Source organism: Populus alba, chromosome 17 (assembly GCF_005239225.2).
Source record: "Populus alba chromosome 17, ASM523922v2, whole genome shotgun sequence".
Taxonomy (NCBI): Eukaryota; Viridiplantae; Streptophyta; class Magnoliopsida; order Malpighiales; family Salicaceae; genus Populus; species Populus alba.
The window spans coordinates 15337451-15360274 of record NC_133300.1 but is presented as its reverse complement, the minus strand read 5'-3'; the positions used below and the strand labels follow the sequence as shown (position 1 = coordinate 15360274).

The following is a 22824-nucleotide window of genomic DNA, read 5'->3' as shown; positions in this document are numbered from 1 at the left end:
AATATTGATTTTGATTATATATATTAATGTTTTATGTATTTATGTGTTTATATAGTTGTAAATATAAATGATAAAAACTACTGTTGGCGCATCTAAGAGAAAAGTATAGAAGTTTATTCAAACAAAAGAGAATCCTTGTTAAACCACAAGGTATACAAAATTATCAGTGTGAGATTTTGTTCAAAGAACATCACATGTTAGTACCAAAAGATGATTTAGTTCAAACAATAAAATATGCATCAGTAACCATGCAATGCATCTAATATGTACAGACCTCACATGCTACTTAAATGCTAGGTCCTGATTTCTTACTAGAAGCAATAGTGGTGTTAAGAGTCGCAACTACATGGGAACCAGAATCCAACCACAAACTCATTAAATTCCAGATTAAAGTAGCGCATGTAAGGAGCATCTATGAAGAATTTGTATCTTTATATATAGTCAGAGATTCATCCCTTCATCTATTATACCATTTTATCATTTAAATTGACATGAAAATTGAAAACAGCTCCAGGCATCAAGCAGAAGTAACCAAAACACTATGTTAATATTTCTGAACTTGGAATATATCCAACTAAAAAATATAAAATTAAAACAAGACAATCGTGGAAAAACTGTAAATATAAAACAAGTTAACTACCCTCTCCATCGAAGTGGGGGCACCAACATCGGCATATAAGGAGAAACAATATTTTTATGACTCTTGTGCAAGAAAAAAGAATGAGAGACAAACATCTGCAACTTAAGAGGCACCATGGAAATTGCCTACAAATCTTATCTGTTTCAGCTCTAAAATCTAGAAACTAAACTATCTGCTGTGAAAGTATATGGAACCCCGACACATGTTCATGTCATAAAGGATGATAAAATATGAGAACTAGTTATCACTAGAAGAACAAAATATGACAGGGTTACTCGCAGTTTTCTCTAGGCCTTTGAGGACTAGTGGGTCACATTGAATAACACCATATTTTTTCGCGCACTTCCAGTTTAAGAACTTAGTATCTAAAGGATCTAGCACTACATTGTTTAAGAACTTAGTGGGTCAAATTGTTACTCAATTTTTTTCTTGTTTTTATGGTTAGGCCTTAGAGGTAATCCAATTAGCTATAGATATTTCTATCCTTTAAAATGAAGGAACATTAATATGATTTACTAGAAATGGTGATGCCCATATTGTATAGCCATGATCTATTCAAAATGACATGTTGTATATCCATTGGATTCACATCACACCAAATTTTATCGTGATAATCTAAGAATTTGATAGAAAAAAAAACATTTTTTTTATTGCTATTAAGGTGGTGTTAACCCATTTAATGACTTATGATACAAAATAGAATTTTAACCTAAACAAGTCACAATATTAGAAGATACTGTATTAATAGAACTTTTATTATCAATGGTGATTTTGCGACTTTTATCCACATTTGATATAAGTTTGAAAAATAGCAATCATTCTCCTATCTTCAGTTCTCTCGAGTAATGTCAAGATACATTTGCCTACACCTAACCTAGTTGTCACAAACTCTATAGTGTTATGTTTATGATTGATTTTAAAAATATCACTTAAGATTGAGTCCATTATAACTGTAAATTTAAGGTTAGACACTAGATAACCATGATATAAATGCAAGCAATACTAGCTTAGCTTATAGATGAAATTGAGATCACACACATATCTTCTAAGTAAAAAACATAATACAAAAATAAAGTTAATCTATTTCTTTTTTTTAATATGGAGATTAATCAAGACTAGAATATATATATATAAAAAAAAAAACTATGAACATGCAATGCTAAACCTTTTAATGTAAAAAGGTCAACCAAACACTTATCTCAACTTTTTACAAATTTTGGCAAGTTTGATAAATAATAAAAAGGATTAGTTGGTAAATATTAATGAGAAAGTTAGTTGATAAGTAAAAATATATAGAATAAAATGAAAGATGGGATTTTTCTCTATTATATTTATTTATTTATTTTATAGGCATAAAAAATAATATTAATGACAATTTTGAATAACAAGTATAAAAGTAGAAAAATGAAATTCAAATAATCAAAAGATTTAGTTATTTATCACCACCATGCTTGACAGGATCATGCAAGTTAAGTTGTTAATAATGCAGGTAGCAACGCTGACTTAGTGTTGGATAACTTGTCTGTTGATGTCATTTATAAAAAAAAAATTACTTCAATTTTTTTATTACGATTTTTTTAATTAAGATAGAAGAATGAAGTAAAAAAAATACAAATAAAAATAATAATTACAAAATGGAAATTTGGCAGAAGACTCCTTATTTAATTCCATTCTCTTTCATGTCTCTCTTAGAGTTTGATTTCCTGTGTTGTTATGATCCTCATACAAATGAAGAGAATATGGTTATTGCTGGTATGGATTGATTTGTAATGGTGAATCTCAAATGTGGCTATCGGGTGGTTGTTAGTGTTTTGTTTTCTGTATGTGGTGGTGGCTAATGGGTGTTGCTTTGGTGGTTAAGAAGTTACATTGAGGAAAGTTAGAAAAGATACTCACATCACTGTGGTCTACCAAATCAGCAAGACAGCCTCCATTACTCCATATTCTATCAACAACACTAAGTACCCTCTTATTTACCCTCCATCTGGTATTCCCTAGTGTATCCAGGGCCTGGAAAATTAATTCAAACAAAAGAGAATCCTTGTTAAACCAGAAGCTAAGCTGGTAAAATCTACACATGTGATAGCATGTGAAGGTATACACAATTATCAGTATAAGATTTTGTTCACAGAACATCACATGTTAGTACCAAAAGATGATTTAGTTCAAACAATAAAATACGCATCAGTAACCATGCAATGCATCTAATGTGTACAGACCTCAAAAACTGGTTGTAGCTGCTTCCTAGGTGCCCTCTTAACTGCTTCACGTTGCTGTTTAGCACCATGTATCCGCATGACATAGGATGGTAAGAACAAGTGAGCTCCTTTATCATAACTGCAAAGGGCATTGAGGTTATGCTCGACATGAGTAAGAGAGAGGTAAATATCACAAGCTATGACACAATTATCTAAGAAGAGCTTAGAACACACCAAAAAGCTACTTAAATGCCAGGTCCTGATTTGTTACTAGAAGCAATGGTGTTAAGAGTTGCTACAACTACATGGGAACCAGGATCCAACCACAAACTCATTAAATGCCAAATTAAAGTAGCGTATGTAAAGAACATGTATGAAGAATTTGTATCTTCCAAATTTTTATACAAGGATCTAAAATTAATTTTAGTGGGGACTATGCTAATGTGCCTCCTGCAACTTGCATGATGATTGAGTGAAAGAGCCAAGACCACTATAAACTTGCTAGTAAACAAAGTGCTCTTTCCCCAAAACCAATTCATGAAACGGTTTTCATCTGATGCTCAATCTGATCAAATTAAGATATTCAGAGTGCAATCACTGGTTTAAATCTTTTCTTTTTGTAGATAGAAAGTGTGCCCAGGAATCTCAGTCCTAATGGGCAATTTACAACCAAAAGCGCTAGGGAGCTTATCAGATTTAAAGGCAATAGGTTGAATGGCAGAAGCTGCCATAGAGGCCTCTTCATATTCCAAAGCATGTGTAGTTTTTCCAATGAGGATTGTGATCACCTATTCATGAAAAACTTAACCGAAGTCCATGAAAAACATATCCTAACTAACTTGCCAAACAATAAGGTTCAAAAATCTCAGTTTGACAGCAGAGATCTGTCTGTGCCATTTCTCCCATGTAATCATCTGTTGTCTCCTTGCGCTTCTGGCACATTTGAAATTTGAAATAAATACCTATATATGAATCTTCACCTAAAGAAACTAAACTACTTCAATCAAGTTCTCTATGTACTATCCTAATCCTAAATTAACTACATGTCTGACTTCACATGAAAACAACAATTTGATACTCTTCTGTTTTCTTGTGCTAAAATAATCCACCACAGCATCCTTGTAGAAAACCTAACACCTTTTCTTTCTCTATATTTTATCTCTAACTGCCAACCATTCTTTTCCATGAAGTATACCTCTCCCTTTAACATAAAAAACATTATAATAAAGAATTCCATAGCAATCCCTAAATTCTCCTGCCTGTGGCAATAATGTTAATTTTCCGGTATTAGACATGGCTGTGATTAGCAAATGCTCTTCAATGTTTAAAGACAGTGTTCTCTGTTTTGTTGAGAATCCTAGACAAAACCTTCCATCTCATATCTCACATTCACCATGTTTTCAATAAACACCTGCAAGACAATTAGTTTCCCTTCCAATGGAGGTTACAGAAATGGAGACGCAGAGCCTTGAAACATGCTGAAATGTTAATTTCAATTAGCTGAAATTGGGATTGGAATTACAGTCTTTATAATCAGAGATTCGTCCCTTTATCTATTATACCATTTTAAGCATTTAACTTGACATGAAAATTGAAAACAGCTCCAGGCATCAAGCAGAAGTAACCAAAACACTTTGTTAATAGTTCTGAACTTGGAATATATCCAACTAAAAAATATAAAATTAAAACAAGACAATCGTGGAAAAAATGTAAATATAAAACAAGTTAACATACCCTCTCCATCTAAGTGGTGGCACCAACATTGGCATATAAGGAATCACCATGTGCCTAGCCTGTTTGGAGAAACAACATTTTTATGACTTCTTGCGCAAGAAAAAAGAATGAAAGACAAACATCTGCAACTTAAGAGGCACCATGGAAATTGCCTACAAATCTTATCTGTTTCAGCTCTAAAATCTAGAAACTAACCTATCTGCTTTGAAAGTATAACAGGGTTACTCACAGTTTTCTCTAGGCCTTTGAGGACTAGTGGGTCGCATTGTATAACACCATATTTTTTCGCGCCCTTCCTGTTTAAGAAAAGGCCATTGTGCATCAGTTAGGAGCAATTACAAGGAAGAAAAGATAAATTGAGTACATTGAGTCAATTAAAGACTCCATACTTATTTTCATATGACACAGTTCTGAATGTATGTACAAATGCAGGTCGAGGTTCAGATGGACTATCAGCTAACTGATCACAGGGAGGCTGTATATAAGCAGTTTGTAACAGCAATTCAATTAGACGGCTTCCAACCTGCAAAGTGCAAGGACAGAAATCAAATTCGTACACGATACATTTGTTCAAGAAAATTAGCCTTTATCAATGATTACAAGCACACAAACCTTAGCCCTAGCATCTGCATTCCATGGTTTTGAATCATCCTTCCCCTTCACAATCTTCCTCACAGCTGGCAGCTTTTGTTTTTTAATCAAATCAGTAACCTTTTTTCTTAGGTTTTCTTGTTCCTTCATGACAGCAGGGGATTCACCTTCTACACCATTCTTGCTATCATTAGCCTTTTCCTTTTTCTTCCTTGTTTTCTCCAAGATACTGTGTATTCTAATCTGTTTCATCACAGAAACTGTTACAGATTCAGTCCTCAGTTCAAAGAAAGAGAACAAGACTGAAGAGTTAGGAGGTCCAAAACATGGATTAAGAATGGTACACCTAAATATCTCTGCATTCTAAAGTCCTTTTTTTTAAAAAAAAAAAAAAAAAAAAAAAAAGGAAAAGAAAAGAGGAAGCAACTCCCATAGTCAGAAGAGACAGTAGAGCAAAGTGTCACGCGTGCCTTTAAAGTCTAAACTAAGTAAAAAACTTAAACAAAGGCACAAACAAGAACACACATAATTGAAATGATAAAGATAATTGCTGTCCCCAACAGGGAAATGCAAAAGTATAAATCCATAATGACAAAGGAAAGTTGAATGTCACTCTTACGAGTCCACCATGCCCATGCTTTGAAGAAATTGTAGCTCAAAAAATAAAGGCGTCCTAATAAGGCCCGTGATATGTAAAGTTGAACACTTAATGAAAAAATTGTAAAAACTTACAATCTAAAGGATCTTACACTACATTGTTTTTCGTACCTACATTAGTGTCCTCCCTGGAACCATGAACAGCAGAAGAACTTGGACTGAAAGTAAAAACTAATAATATATAAAAAAGAAATCCAGAAAAACCCCATTCAACATTCGACAAAACTTTACGGAACGTAACTTCAAAATCTAATTTTCCAGGCACTACTAGCTCCATAGCTGATTTTTATCTCATAATTGTACATAGTAACTTTCATCTTTCTTCCTAGTTCATCACCTCAGATGAAGGTTGTCTAAAAGTAAATTTAAGAAACTTTAGGTTTTCCCTTATCTTTCAATATTTTTATATGGGCACTCATTATCCTCTGTCTACAAATCAAACCGCAAGTAAATATAAAACATTAAAAATTACTTACCTCCTGCTCAATTGCATCACCAATCATACAAGCAGCAGTCACAACTCTTGCACATCCATGTTCCCCACCTGTCATTACCATTGCTGCGAGTTGATGCATTGCAATAACAGACATCTTGTCAGCTGGCAACAGATCAAAATACGGAGCATAACCCTGCCTACTCTTCCCCGTTCTAATCAACTCCTGCTCTTTCGCAATTGCATCTGTAAAAGGCTCAAACCAACCAAGGAACAAACTCTTCATATATGGCAAATTAGGAGCCAACTTATGCTCACACATATCCTTCAAAAGCTCCTTATATTCTTTCGTTGCCAGTTCCCATGCTTCCGCCTCAATCTTCACTTGCCTACTCCTTAAGACCCTATGCTTCCTTGACCCTATTCCAGGGTTAGCATGTAGCCTCCTCCTCCTAAAGTGCTCCTCTTTCTCCTCTTCTTTCCTCATTTCTGGCAGCAATTCTTGCACTTCATCCGCACCAGACACATTATCTTCAACATCTGTTGATGACACTGCCTCAGCTACACTCACATACCCTCTTGGACAAAATCCAGCACACCGATTCCCATTAGTACTATCACTATTTCTCAAAAAAATAAAACTGGGTTTTCCCATAAAATCTTCACGGGTTGATATTTCGCCAATTGCTCGAAAACTCAGTCGTGGACTTGTGTTATTAAGCGAATGGAACTTCAGTTTCTCAAAAAAGACGGGTTCTTTAGAGGCTCCTAAAAAGCTGTAAGTTCTTGGAAATGAAGGGAAATTGAGGGACTTTGATTGGGATTTCAAACTGGCTTGTTTTGCGACGTTTCTCCACATAACTGTGGATGGTTTAGAGATAGAATTGTGGGTTTCTTATCAAAAGTAATCAAAGGATCAAAATTTTTGGTAGAAAATATATGGGAGCTGGCCCTCTAATTAAAGGAAATTAAAAAAAAAAATGGAATTGAAGTGATTGAGAGATGAATTGAAATGCGCGGGTAATGCAGCTTGAGAAAAGAAATGAGTTCATAGAGAGGTACGGTAGTGGTATTAGCATACCGGCCGCCTTAAACCCTGCATAAACCTTCTTTGGGGTTTTTGGCTAAATCGTCTTGTGTTGCCATGAATCTAGGACTAGAAGGGGCATTTGTATAATCTCAAGAGTTTCCAAGGGCTTGGGGCTATAAATTGCAAGTCCTGGGTGGATTCTTTATTGTTGGGCCAATTTGAAATAACAAAGAAAAATAATTTTGGCATATAATTTTATTAATCTTTATTGTTTGTAATTTGCAGATCATAATTAGGAATGTAGAATTAAATTTTATTATTTTTTGTCTCAAACCAGTTACAAACGAAGCAAGTCCAATTTTGGAGTAAGTGATTATATATATTAATATTTATGTGTTTATATAGTTGTAAATATAAAGCTATTAATAATAAAAATTGTTAGGCTTATTAATTACTAAAGAAATTTATTAATTACTAAATATAAAGCTAAGAGAAAGTATGGAAGTTTATTAATTACTAAAGAAATACCTTCCGAAATTCATATTCTATTTAAAAGCGTGCCTACCAAAGCGACAATTTGTCAGGCTTATAAAAAAAATTGTTACTAAATTAATTTAATTTATTAGAGAAATACCTTTCGAAATGCATCATTATAAGTATGTTGTGTTTGTTTAGTAATAAAAATAAAAATATACTTAACTAAAAAATAAAAGAAAATATATAAAATCCATAACATAAATTATATGTCCATACATTTCTTCTGTTTTCATTGTTTTTATTTTTTTTATTTTAAAATAATAATAATCAAACACCATTTTTTATTGAATTTAAAAATAGTGAGTGAACTTGGAGCAATCCAACCACAAATGTAGGGGAAGAAAAAACATTCAGCTTATTTACAAATCATTTTCAAAAGAAGGAAAATTGAAAAACTCTTTAATTCATTCATTGTATCAACTTGAAAAATAAGTCTTTGTAAAAAGAAATTAATAAAAAATTATCTTGAGTTGCAAGTTTTATGTTAATTCAAGAATAACTGAGAATTTGGCAAATTGAATCCAGCAAACTTGGGGCATGAAATGTTGCATTGCACATCGAAAGTGGTTTTCTGTTTTTTTGAGAAGAAAAAAAAACAAACACTTCTTACGTAAAAGTAACAAATTAAGGATGCCGCCTTTCCTAATGATTTGATTTAATAGGTTGTCGGGTAGATTGTTTTTTTGTTTTTATATTTTAAAAATATTTTTTTTAAAAAAAAAATAAGTTTATTTTTTTTATTTTAAATTAAGTTTTTTTATATATTATTTTAATATATTGATATCAAAAATAATTTTTAAAAAATAAAAAATATTATTTCAATATATTTTTAAATAAAAAACATTTTAAAAAAATAACCGTTACAATAATAATAACTCTTAAAATAAAGAACCATGAGAATTGTTTAGAATGATTAGAATGCATGCATACAGCTCAGTCGCATGTAAGATCAATTTTCATTTATTTTGAATGTAAAATGCATGTCGCTGGTATTAAAAAAAAATAATATAAATCATATCTTGAAACCTTATTTAATAGTTTAAGCAACCAAGTTAAATAGGTTTTTTGTCATTATATTAGAGTCTTGATGATCAAAACAGTCACGAGTTTAAATTTCATCATCCTCATTTATTTAATAAAAATTAAATACAAGGTAATGTGGCCTTATGCAAATTCAAGTCCAAAATGCTTTCACTTGAGAGAGGTATTAGAGAATAATATAAATAATATCTTGAGACCTTACCTAATAGTTTAAACTATTGGATTGAATTGATTCTTTGACAGTTAGGAGAAATTAATTTTAAAACGTAGTTATTGTATTTAAATTTTAATCAAAAATTAAATTAATGAGTTAAGATTTGGTTGAAAAATATTTTTTTTGCATGAATATTAATTATAACATGAAATATTAAAATACTTAAAATTAATTATAGATAAATAAAAAATTAATTTCAAAGAATTCTGAATGAAATTGATGGAAAACAAATTCATATTTTTTTTGGATAATCAAAAAAAGAAAAAAATTCATATTGATAAGAAATTATTGGTTTTATCTTTTAAAAATATATATTGTTTTTTAATTTAAATCTAGCACATACACCCAAAACCAGAGTTACAAAAGTAGGCAGACTAGCGATACAAAAATAATGGTTTTATCTTTCCGCCATGTAAAAGTTTTAATATGGAAACAATCCTTTCATCCGCAAAACATGGGATTATCCTAAATTTAAGAAGAAAATCCATACATAGTAAAATGGGAATCTAATTACCCCAAACCAAAACCATGAGCAAAAACTGACGAAGATCTTCAAGCTAAAGCAAGTTAAATTACTAACCAAAACCCAGGGAGCTGCTGCTGGAGCAAAGCAGCTTCAAGCTAAAGCAAGTTAAATTCCTAACCAAAACCCAGGGAGTTGCTGCTGCAGCTGCTGTTGCTGGAGCAGCAGCTGCAGCTGCTGCTGCTCCAGCAGTAGTTTCAGATGTTGCCGCTTCTCCAGCAGCTGCTGCAGCTGCCGGAGCCGTTGCTGGAGCCGCTGCTGCTGCTGGAGCAACTGCCCCTGCTGGAGCAACTCCTCATCGAGCCGCTGCCGCTGCCACCGCCACCATTGCTGCTCCTGCTCCTCGAGCAGTTGCTGCCACTTAGGTATAGTCAAACTATACATGGAATCAATGTTACATGTTTTGTTAGGTGTTAAAAAAAAATTTAATAAAAAATTAACATATAATTTTTTTCAATATGTTTTTGTATTTAAAAAATTCTAAGTGAAAAAAAAATGCATAAATGTAATCAAATAAATCAAGAATTATGTGTGTTAATAAGTACAAAAAAAAAAAACAATCACAAACTATAACTAAAAATAAAAGTGAAAAAATCAAAAAATAAGTGTAGATTAAGATATTTAATTTTGAAATACGAGATATTTACGCGATTATATTTACTAAATTTATTAATTAAAACAAGTTTTTTATTCAATCAAACGATAATAAAAATAGATACACACATTAAATTGATTGAATAAAATAAAACAAAAAAATAATATGCAAGGCTGCACATATTAGAAATGTTATTTGAAAATAAAAATTTTATTTTCAAGAATAAAGTTCTTCTGTACAAAAGATTAAAAAAATTATAAATGAATCAGAAAAATTTTCTCAAAAATTAAATTCATAACTAAAAAATAACCATCATTTCAAAGAGGATCTCCAAACAACATAAAAAAAAGAGAAGGGATGTTAATCTAAATATAATTTAAAAAAAACATATAAAAAGAAAAAAAGAAGAAGAAACAAAGGCTAGATGTTGTTAAGACTAGTAAGTCAAGCCAATCCAATTGCCGCATTTTGTTAGGGCCCATGCCCACTAACCTTTTTTTTTTGTTGCAAGATGTTTGTGAAAAAAACATAAGATGACGCTCTTTTTATAAATCATATATTTTTTTCTCTTACAAAAAAGTTGTGCATGCATGTTGTTTTTATGCAATTTTATACATAAAGAAATTTAAACTGTAAATTAAAAAGCTCATACATACATGTAATCAAATAAATTGATAACTATGTGAATTAATAATAACAAAAATTTAGTAACGATAACTAAAAATAAAATTAAAAATTCAAATGTGTTAATAACATAACATTTACACATTTATATTTTTTGAATTTATTTATTAAAATTAATCTTTTTATTCAATCAAATGATATTAAAAAAAACACGTATTAAATTGATTAAATAAAATAAAAATAGAAAAAAAATATTATGCAAGGTTGTTGTACATATTATGTTATCTGAAAATAAATATTTTTTATTTTTTAAAATAATGTTCTTTTATACAAAAAGATTAAAAAAAATTTTGATGAATCATAATAAATTTTTCAAAAATTAAATACGAACAACACAGTAAAAAATATATATATATATAATAAATAAATAAACAAAAAAATAATCACAGATGATGAATTTTAATTAAAACATAAATTTAAAAAATATATAAAACATATCAGTAAAAAAAAAAGCAATATCAGAAAGAAAAAAAAAAAAAAACATTGTTTTGTTGTTGTGGCTTAACTCGTTAAGTCCGTGACCCAGAGTATTAACTCAACCGGGTTCAATATTGTTTTCCCTTTAAATTTGTATTCAACCTTTAACCAAAAATAAATTAAACATGTGACTCAGACCATGAACACAACCAGACTTTATATTGTTTTCTCTTAAATTTATATTCAACCTTTAAAACCAATACATACAACACTATCAAAAAACAATTTATATTAAAAAATGGTTAAATAAACAAAACAAATCACATATTAGTGATATTAATTGAAACATAAATTGAAAATTATCTAAAATAGATATATAAAAAAAGATATCAATAAAAAAAACAACATTAAAAAAAAAAATAATTGTCCAGTTATTGTGCCTTAACTCGTTAAACTTGTAACTCAGTTCATGAACTCAATCAGGTTCAATATTTTTTTCCTTAAACCCTTAAAAAAAATTAATATATGACCTGGATCATGAATTCAACGAGGTTCAATAATTGTTTTTTCTTAAAATTTATATTCAACTTTAAAAAAATTCAAAAATTAAAAATGCACAACACCATAAAAAGATCAGTCTTTATAAAAAAAACCTCAACCGGGTTGATATTTTTTTCTCTTAAATTTATACTCAACCTTTAAAAAAAAAACTCGTGACCTAGATTATACACTCAACCAATTCAATAATTGTTTTTTCTTAAATTTATATTCAACTTTAAAAAAAATTCAAAAATTAAAAATGCACAACACAATAAAAAGATCAATCTTTATAAAAAAAAACCTCAACTGGGTTGATATTTTTTTCTCTTAAATTTATACTCAACCTTTTAAAAAAAAACTCATGACCTAGATTATACACTCAACTAGTTCAATATTTTTTTCCCTGTGAATTTATAACAAACCTAAAAAAAAAAATTAAAGTAAACAATATCGTCCACATTAAAACATGTCGGTTCAATCCAAACCATAAACTCCAATGAGTTTAATTTTAATTTTTCTGAAATTCATAATCTACCTTGAAAAAAAAAAACTTGTAACCCCATTGTGTATACTGAACCTTGTACGATGTTTTTCCCATGCCAAAGAAGAAGAAGAAAAAAAAAAAAAACAGATTTGTTAACATACCTTTTCGATCCAGATGAAATCTCAACTTCACTGAGAATATCCATCCATCTTTGTACCTTCTCCTTGTTTTCCCTGAGATTTTCTTCATTCTTATCAAAGACAAGTGTGCAACTCTCTATTTGATCATCTATTTGTGATTGCTCGACATCATAAGAAACTGGAAACACAGTGTCCGATTTCATCTCATCCATGAATCTGACAATCTTGACAAGCTCTTCAAAGCACCAAGGTAAAGAAGCACAATCTCTAGAAAATATAACAATTGACAACCTTGATTCTTCAATAGCCTCAAAGAGTCTTGATCTAATTGCCATTACTTTCTCTGGTTCCTTCTCGGTTGGCACAATGAATCTCAAGGCTATATCTGACTTTAAATAGGTGACATCATTATTAGGAAAAACAGTGGCCTTCCATTGATAGTATGACGAAGAAAAAGCTAAAGAAGCTTTAAATAAAGAAGCTACTTCTTTGCTTGTAACAATAAAATGGGCAGAAGATGGTCGTCGTGTAATATATACAGAAGATAACAAACAGACACCACAATTCTTCACCTTTACTCGTTGCTCGAAAGAATGAAATGACAACTCAATGTTGCTAAAGCATTCATGCTTCCATTCTTTTTTAAGCTCTTTAACATGATCAAAAGATAGATAGAATAGCCAAATATGATCTAACAGAACTTGGATAGAGTTACAACTAATACACATTGGCAAAGGATAATTCTCTCTTCCATTGACTTTAAAATGACAAAAAAGAGGATTTACACCATTTGCACTGTATGCAACACATGCAACAAACCCCATGCTACAACTAGGCACTTGCACACTAATTGAAGATCCCTTACTTTGATGGTTAAACCAGCCTGGAATTTCATTTCCAGGAACAGCAATACCAAATCCAGGTCTTGGATTAGACAAACCCTGTACCATGAAAAACAAAAATGTTAGATAGATAGAGGGAGAGGGAGAGAGATACAAAAAGGTTGGGGGTATGATTAAGAGAAGACCTTGAGGTATCTTTCAAGCATCGTCAACCCCATGTTGTTTTGGCCATTATGATTGTACAATTCCCAGCAGTTAAGACATATGAACTCTGATATTTTGGAATTGCTTAGCTTTATCGGATCTGGAATTTTTTTTAGGCTTATACAACCATTCAAATATACCGTTTGAACTCTAGATGGAACCTCAGGCAATGATTCAAGCATCGTGCAATCCTCCAAGGCAAGCATTTCAAGTCCAGAAAGCTGATTTATGCTCCTAGGCAGGCTAACAAAGTTATTCCGGCTCAAATCTAAAGACTTCAATGAAGATAAGCAGCCAATATCTTCAGGAAGTGCACCTTCTGTTAGATTGCAATCACATAAATCTAGTACTTCTAAAGAACACAGACCCGACAAAGTAGGCAACCTTTGATCCGTGAGACTCTCAGCTATTCTTTTGCATCCATCAAAAGATAATACTTTAAGATTCTTTAAAAGAAAAATGGATGCTGGCGGTTGTCTTATTAAAGTTCCACTTACATCAAACTCCTCCAAACTTTCAACTTTCCCCAAATTCTCTGGTATATTTTCAAGTTTAGAGCAGCCAAACAAATCAAGTTTTTTAAGAGATTTCAAGCAACCTATGCTACTCGGAATGGTTTTAAGGTTCTTACAGGTTTTCATGCTCAATACTTCTAAGCCAATCAAATGATGAATTGATGAAGACAGTTCTTCAATACCTGTCCCATCCAAACGAAGCACCATCAAACAGTTCATGTTTCCTACTATATCTGGAAACTTCTCAAGTTTTGAGCATCCATCAAGAATGCAAACTTTAAGTGATTCCATTTCAAGGTTGCTTGGAAGAATCCTAATACTTTCGCAATCCATAAGATTCACATATTGAAGCTTCTTGTGATATCCGAGTGATGGATGGACCTCAGACAAACTTTTACAACCTTCAAGAATCAGACTCTCAAGATTTGGAATTCCAGTAAAATTTGGAGTCTTGGTCAAGTGTAGTGAGTTGCTGAGATTGATGATTTTCAAATTAACTGCACTCTGCAATTAGACAGGGAGAAGAAATACATATATAGGAAAACGATAAAAAGAAATACAAAGGCCCTTAAATTAGTTAATCTCACCTTACACCCATACCATAATTGCTCAATACTACTATTAGCCATGTGAAGTTCAACTAGCTCATCCACCTGTAAACCAGCTGGCAATGATTTTGAAGGGTAAGAATGCCATTCCAGAAATCCCAACTTATTGGAAAGATTGTCAGGTCCTTCAGAAAGCTGAACGTTGTCGATTTTGAGCAATCTTAGTCTGCTCATTTTAGAGAAGGCTTTCATGTTCCATTGTGCCTCTTTTATTCCAGGCATGTCCAGGAAAATGGCTTCTATTTTTTCTTTTCCCTGTCAACAAAAAAGGAATACAAGTAAAAAAAAATACAGAGTAGAGTAGAGATGGAGCGTAAATTAAAATAAACTTCATGAAATCTTACGGATAATGTTCTCTATCAACTACTTACTGTGTTGTCCATCAGTGCAAGGCAGACATCCTTGTATGTCCAAAATCTACTCCCAGGGTATTCACAACGAACAATTTCCTTACCCATTATCTGTAATAAATTATGCATCCAGACTTGATCCCGAGAGACACTTATGAGAGATCTCTCAATAAGAATTGGTATTCCAATACCTGCATTGAATCCACAGCTGTCAAGTATCCTTGTTATTTGATCTTTTTTAAACCCCTTTAGGAAACATGCAATGTCTAAAAATATTTTCTTCTCTGATTCATAGAGACCATCAAAACTAATACGAAGCACATGAATGATTTTGCCGTCAGGAATCTCATTCATTCTATTAACTGCACCTCTCCATTCAGGGATACTTCTTCCATACAAAAACGAACCTATAACTTCAAGAGCCAGTGGAAGGCCATTAGCATAACCCACAACTTGATTGGATAGTTCTACGAAATCTTTAGCAAGCTGGTCATTTTTGAAAGCTTTCTGGCTAAATAACATAAGAGCATCATCATCATTCAATTTTTCAGCCTCATAAATTTTAGTATCATCATTTCCAGTTAACACATTTGTATCTCTGCTTGTTATGATAATTCTGCTCCCTGGACCAAACCATCCAGGCTCCGCAGCCAAGAATTCTAGTTGTTTTTTGTCATCTACATCATCAAGGATAAGAAGAATCTTTTTAAGTCGTAACCTCCGCTTAATCATCTCAATCCCTCTATAAGAATCCCATACATAAGCACGTTCCATTAAGATTTCAGAAAGAAGTTGTTCCTGCAAACGACGTGGTCCATCTTTCTCAGCAAAAACTTCTCTGACATTTGCTAAGAAGCAGCTGCCTTCAAATTGCCAACGAATCCTATCATATAGTACCCTTGCAACAGTCGTCTTACCTATGCCACCCATTCCGCAAATCCCTATGAAGATTGCTTTGCCTACTTCTTCACCTATATAGCCATTTAATACCTCTACACGAGAATCTATTCCAACTAATTTTTTGCTAATTGTTGGCAGAGTGACGCTTAGTTTGTACGATATGTATTCAGCAATTATTTTAATTGATTCCGATTCATTCCTGCATAGGAGGGTGCAAAACATTAATCATGTAGTGTGCAAAAATCAAATCAGGTAGTGATAATGGGAAAATGAACATTAGCATATTGTAGCTCAAAAATGTATGGCTGTTAGCCGAAAATTAATACACCAACCTTTGAGAAAAATACAGCCCTGATAATAATAGATAGCTTCGAGAACAAAGAGGAAAATGAAAGAATAAACTGAAAAAGGAACTAGGATTGTATTGATGCTAAGAATCACACAACCACTAAAGAAGCATGCATACAAGAACAAAAACTCTTTATCAAGTTTGATTTTTGCAGACCAAAAGCAAATGGAGTTCTATTATATTTTTTGTCGACCACAAAGTTATTTTTATAATTATTTGTAACAAAAAAATTCAATTATCTTGCATAATTAACTTAAAAAAAAACAACTTTAAATTTATTAATTTTGAGTTTTTCCCATATTAGCATAGCACAATTTTTTATCCCAAACTAACGTGGTTTAAATGGTTGCGCAAATCCAATCCACGCACCTTGAGATGCCCTGATATCACATATGCTAAATATTAACTTTAATTCATATATTTTTTGTGTGCAAAAGAATAGATGAAGTGATCATAATAATGAAACTAAAGTTAACTAAATATAAAAATTGAGGGACCAACCCAAGAAAGAAAGAAAGGAAGATTTTTTTGACATGTGAGACCTGCATGTGTGAAGTTGCGTCAGTGAGACCTATGCTAGCTTGAAAAGTTTTTTTTCCCACCTATAGTATTTTGAGAAATAATTTTTTTCATGGGAAAAAAATTCATGTAGCTTATAATCTATCATACCTTCAAAACTGAACCATAGATGATAACCTTTAATGTGCTATTAAAAATACTAATGATAAGTTGCCACTTGTGGAAAACTTCACTTTAATGTGTAGTTCTTTAACTAGATTTTTGGCCTCAAGGGGCTGGATTATTTTTTTCTAACCTTTACAAAAATATAATAATATTTGAAAGTAACAAATTCAATACGTGCTAGAAAAACACTTTTAAAATATTAAGATAATAATATATTGGTTGGTATATTTATTTAAAAATATAATTGTGATGACAACACACTAGATCGACATGGAATAACTATGGTTAACTTGTCAAACTCACGATCCGAAGCACATATCGGTGAAAACTCCATGGAACCCATATCAAAATAAAATAAAGCCCAATTTCAATCAACCAAATATTAAAAGCTAAACATAAAAAAATTATTCAATTAAAAAAAGAATTTTTAAAAAATAGAAGCTAGATTTAACAAAGAATGAGAAATAAAAAGACTTAAGATAACCTTAGTTATTTTTTAAAATTATTTAAAAATCTTATAGAAAACAAATAAAAAAAATTAATAGAGTCCAATCTCTAATTAAATTAAATATTGAATAATGAAACTGGAAAAAAAAAAAAAAACATGAGCTTCAAAAAAAAAAAACCTAGACAAATCTCCTAAATCTAGGTTAGTATCCCAAATTCTCAATCCGTTAAATCCTAAATCCAGACTCAACTAAAAGGCTTAATTCAATGTTAAAGTATGAAATCAAAAATTATATATATATATATATATATATATATATCTTTTAAAAAACTTGCCAACATAAAAAAAAACATAGCAATAAAAAATGAAGGATGAAATCACCAAAAAAAATAAAATAAAAATAATCTCACATAAAATAAATAGTAATTAAAAAAATGATAATCAAATCTAATAGATTAAAAAAAAATAAAAAGTATAAAATTAATAACAAATTTCAATTCTAAAAAATAATTCATATAAAAAAATATCAATTCAAAGAAAATAAACCAAATATTAAATAAAAAAACCAGATTGAAGGGTTACTATAAAAGTTTACAAGGTCGGGTGTGAAATTCGAGGATAAAGACGAAAGAAAAGAAAAGAAAAGAAATGAAAATCATTTTGGTGCCAAACCAAAAAGAATTACTTCACACATGCCACTCAGGGAGTAGGTCATGTCATGGTGAATCAGAAAACATCAATGAAGGCCTATTTTGGGTGTCATAAGACATTGCTCATGTTGCTTAAGTAAGAGTGTAAAGACAGTCGCTTGTGTGTTCTACAAACAAGCCAACCACTCTTTTTTTTTTCATCACCAAAAAAAAAAAAAAAAAAAAAAAAAACATGACTAAGCCCTTGAAGACAAGGTAAGTATTTTTAATTTTAAGGGAAATAAAGTTATTTTATTGCACCCTAAAAAGTGAAAAATCTTAAAAAAGCCTCTATAGCTAATTTATTTATTTTTGCTTTTAAAGGTAACTAAGTAATCATACTGTAAAAAAAAAAAAAAATGCCTAACTACCCCTATCAATTCTATAATAACTATTGGCCCTTATAAAAAGACCCTATTGTTCTTATTAAGTAGTTTTTTTGTATAGAATGAAAAAATTAGTAAATTCATTGTTACAATCCATTAGTAAAAGAAAGACACCTATCAAATTTTAATTCTAAATAAAAAAAATAAAAATTTTCACAAAACAAATTAAAAATAAATTTGTCTCTTTGATTTATAAATAGTTTTGAATTTTTTAATTCAAGATGGAAAATCTTTTTTATTTATTTTGAAAAGCTAAAACCAACATATTCAAAAACTTTGGTCAATTTTTTATTTCTTATGATGAATTGTTGTCATTTTCTTACAATTTTTAATTTTTTTTAAGCTAACTTTTTTATTTGTTCATGCTAGATTTGTTTTTAAACATTTTTATACATTTAAATTTTTCTGTTGAATATTTTATTTTTATTTTCAAAATATAAAGAAAAACCTAAGAATAGAAAGAAGTTTTATATAAAGATTAAAAATGCTTGATCACATCAGTTCAAAATATCATAAAAATATAAAAATAAAAAATCATGCATATGAAAAAAATACACATTTACTATCATGCTTGTCCATCAATGAAACAATACAGGGCAGATTTGAGAATAAGAGTAAGTAGATAGATGATTTACCTATTCCGTACGCCCCAGCCAGATAGATTGGCCACCGTAGAGAGACAATCTTTCCAGATCTGGACCTTCTCCAAATTTTCCTTGAAATTTTTTTCATGCTTAACGAAGGCTTTCTTATATTTCCCTTTCTGCTCAGCTACCTCTGAGGGATCCACATCATAAAAAACTGGCAGAACAGTTTGGCCCATCTCTTTCATGCACTGAACAATCTTGACAAGTTCATCCAAGCACCATGGTGAAGATGCGTAATCTCTTGAAAATATAATGACTGAAAACCTTGATTCTTCGATGGCCTTCCAGAGAGCAGGCTCGATGGTCTTTCCTCTCTCGAGCTCCCTATCATCCATGTACACATCGATGCCTCTCTGTGCCAGATTAGAATATAGATGACTAGTAAAGTTGTTCCGGGTGTCTTTGCCTCTAAAACTAAGGAACACATCATACATATATAGTGGAGGAGGAGAAGATAAAGATGAAGATGAGGTTATTCCTTTGACGCTGGTGGAAGCCATGAAAATCCCTATAGCGATAAACTAGTACCGATCCCTTCTGGCCTCAACTAGCTCGCTTGGTTCAGCAATTGCTTTCCACGCGTGTAAGGCCTGCTCCTGTGGTCAAACATGAAACAGAAGGTAAGATCAAGAAATTTGGCAATTAAATCTACCAATTAGTAATTTCAAGCTGGAACATATCAGAAAACACCAAATTTCTACGAGTATTTCACCAAATTTCTACGAGTATTTCATGAAAATCCCTAAAGCGATAAACTAGTAAGGCCTGCTCCTGTGGTCAAACATGAAACAGAAGGTAAGATCAAGAAATTTGGCAATTAAATCTACCAAATAGCAATTTCAAGCTGGAACATGTATAATTCTACTTAGAAATCAGAAAACACCAAATTTCTACGAGTATTTCACGAATCTAGACTAAACAAACCGTGTGGTAAGTGTTGGCTAAAGAGGCACAAGATCTAGCCAAGCCCAATGACGTCGAATTTTTTTTTCCGGTTCCTTGAGGTCAAGAACTCGTACTGGTAAGTTTACACTGTAAAGAAGATGGAGTTTCGGTGGAGAAAAAGCAAAAAGAGAAATGAAAGGGATATCGAACGCGCATTGGGCAGCAGAGGCACCTTCCTGTCAAGAGCAGGGTGGGGCCACGCACATCACAATTGAAAAGTATTTTTTAATGAATTTTTAAACTAATAACTATAGAACTCTTATATTAAATATTATAAATTCCCATTGATTTTTTTAAAAAAAATAAACTTAGCCACCACCCTATTAACTAGATCTAATTAACGAAAAAAAAAAATCATATTAAATTGAGTTTAGAATCTCAAACTTCAATATTTTTATCACAAACAGCCCAATTTTAATTCCTCCCCGATCCCAAACACCAATTCTTCTCCCATTACCAATATCTCATCTCAAACCTTTTACTAAGGGCTAGGGTGCTTATAAAAATATAATAGTTGTTATTTTTTAAAAGTATTTTTTTATTAATATATTAAAATAATTTTATTATTATTTTTTTAAAATAATTTTGATATAATATATCAAAATAATTTAAAAATATAAAAAATTAAATTTCCAAACGGGTCTCAAACCGCTTTCCCAAACCATCATACACATCACACATCATACATCATACATCATAAATAAAGCGAAACATTATTTTGTGTTTTGATAAATTTTGAAATAAAAAAATAATAATAATAAAGAATGATTCTTATATATTTATTTTAATTGTACTCATTGTTCTTTCATAAAATAGAAATCATTGATTATCATATCAATTCTTCTTATTTTGTTTATGGTTCAACCTAAAATCAAAAACATATATCGTAAGAAAAAATTGATAAATTTAGTGGCTCTGCTAAAAAACAACATAAAAAAATCCAAACATAATCAAAACAAACCAATAAAATATATCTAATTAATTAGAAAAAAAGTCATTATAAGAAGAATTCAAAAAATAATTGGTAGAATTAGCAGATCTGAGAAAAAAAAAAAGAAGCAAAAATGGTAGAATTATAAAAAAATATATCATCAAATTATTAACAAACATCTCAAAAACAAAATAAAAATAGATTTTAAATTTAAGTTATCTTATTTTGTTTGATGAAAGATAAATTAATTGGTGGCTCTGCTTCAAATCTTTTTGTAGAAAAAATTTGCTCACAATTTGTGTTTTTTATTTTTGTTTTTGATTGACTGCAGGATTTATATTAGGGTAAATTAGTGGTTATATTTTTTATTTTACAAAATAATACTTTTATATATATTGTTTTCTTTCCACGTAGCTCAAGAATAAATTCAAAGAAAATCAAAAGTAAAATCACACTTAAGGCACACCTCTTTTAAATAAAAAATATAACTCTTTCTCATACTTAATTACCCAGTAATATATATATATATATATATAATATATATATATATATATATATATATATATATTATTTACCCAAATTTATTTTTATAAATAAAGAGTCACATTTTCTTTTGAGCCTCGGTTATCTGCCTCTTTCTCTTATATAAATTTCTCTTCAAGTCCAAATAAGCAAGTAATTTCTTTTGCATTATATTTTAGGTAAATTTCTTTCATCTTTTCTATTTATTTTATTGTTTAATTTTACTTTTATTCTTTTATAATTAGTTATTAAAAATATTAGGTTTATGATAATTTAGGGGTTTTGATATGAATATATTCAAATATGGTCAAAATAAATGTTTGAATTTACTAATTTAATCAATTAAATGTTTCTTTTATTATTATAAATTAATTAATTAATGTTCATGGCAAAACTACTATTCTTGACATTTCTTGTACTGACAGAGTAGATTATTAAAATTATTTAACTGAGATCTCTTAATTTACTATAATCATGGAAAACTTATTTTAATATAATTATATAAGTAGTTTAATTATTTTTTATATAATACAATCATGTTATTAATTATACAATTAATTAATATGAGTAATTTATAAAATTAATGAAGTAATATCAAAGTTAAAGATATAATTTGAATTTTAAATTTTAAACTTTTTAAAATCAAAATTTATTCATATGAATATTTTTATTTTTCAGTTTTATATAATACTATTAAATTTTTTAGGCTTTGAGATTTCCAGGCTTCTATTTTTTTCTTGTTCTGTTTTTAAAGAGAAAAACAAATGCTAATTATAGATAAAAATATGTTGGCTAACGAGTATATAATTTTTTATGGTTTTGGCTTTTCTACGTGGATATGTAAAAATAGAATTTTAGTAAAAGAAAATGTATTTTAGCTATTCAAATAACTATGCTCCAATGACTTCAAATTATAAACTGGGTGACAAAATTTAACAATGAAAGGCATAATAAAATATAATCCATAATAAATATCATATTAATAGCTTTGTTTTTTAAATATTTATATAATTTTGTTGGTCTAGTAGGATCGAAAAGACCTTTAATGTATAAATTATTGTTGTTTAAAACAATATACTTAGTGTAAAAAGTCGGAAAATAGCTTTGTCTTAAATATTTATATTATTTTTCCATATAAAATATATTAATTAACAAAAAGCTAAAACATGCACTGAAATCACTATACCTGGTAACAATTGTAGGTTTCGTCTTTAGTTTGTTTATTCGTCTGGTATCTTAGTAACCAACCTCCAAAGCCCTGGATTTTCTTACGGATCTTTTTCTTACACTGTAAAGAAGATGGAGTTTCGGTGGAGAAAAAGCAAAAAGAGAAACGAAAGGGATAT

General features: G+C 30.3%; 2 protein-coding genes across 2 annotated transcripts; both read right to left on the bottom strand.

Annotated features, from left to right (window-relative positions):
• Positions 1-2177: 2177 nt before the first annotated feature.
• Positions 2178-7385, bottom strand: LOC118053523 (DNA-directed RNA polymerase 2, chloroplastic/mitochondrial-like). The gene is made up of 7 exons (XM_035064805.2): positions 6297-7385; positions 5185-5406; positions 4962-5095; positions 4802-4868; positions 4573-4631; positions 2860-2977; positions 2178-2650 (listed from the first exon to the last, which is right to left on the bottom strand). Exons 1-7 carry the CDS (start codon positions 7110-7112, stop codon positions 2444-2446), a joined length of 1623 nt encoding a protein of 540 aa, XP_034920696.2. The 5' UTR covers positions 7113-7385; the 3' UTR covers positions 2178-2443.
• A 2079-nt stretch (positions 7386-9464) lies between these two features.
• On the bottom strand, positions 9465-20231 carry LOC118053521 (TMV resistance protein N-like). Its single transcript, XM_073405837.1, is given in 9 exon segments — positions 9465-9974; positions 12480-13399; positions 13486-14523; positions 14607-14882; positions 14999-16076; positions 19069-19494; positions 20044-20109; positions 20111-20213; positions 20216-20231. Coding segments are annotated over 9 exon segments (4191 nt in total). The 3' UTR covers positions 9465-9706.
• Between the last annotated feature and the right edge of the window lie 2593 nt (positions 20232-22824).

Bases quoted from the DNA above. Each gene is read 5' to 3' on its own strand.
- LOC118053523 (XM_035064805.2), bottom strand. From the start codon at position 7,112: ATGTGGAGAAACGTCGCAAAACAAGCCAGTTTGAAATCCCAATCAAAG. The intron at 4,869-4,961 runs GTATGGAGTCTT...TTTCTTAAACAG, and splicing joins ACTGTGTCATATGAAAATAA to GAAGGGCGCGAAAAAATATG. The intron at 4,632-4,801 runs GTGAGTAACCCT...TTCTCCAAACAG, and splicing joins TCAAAGGCCTAGAGAAAACT to GCTAGGCACATGGTGATTCC.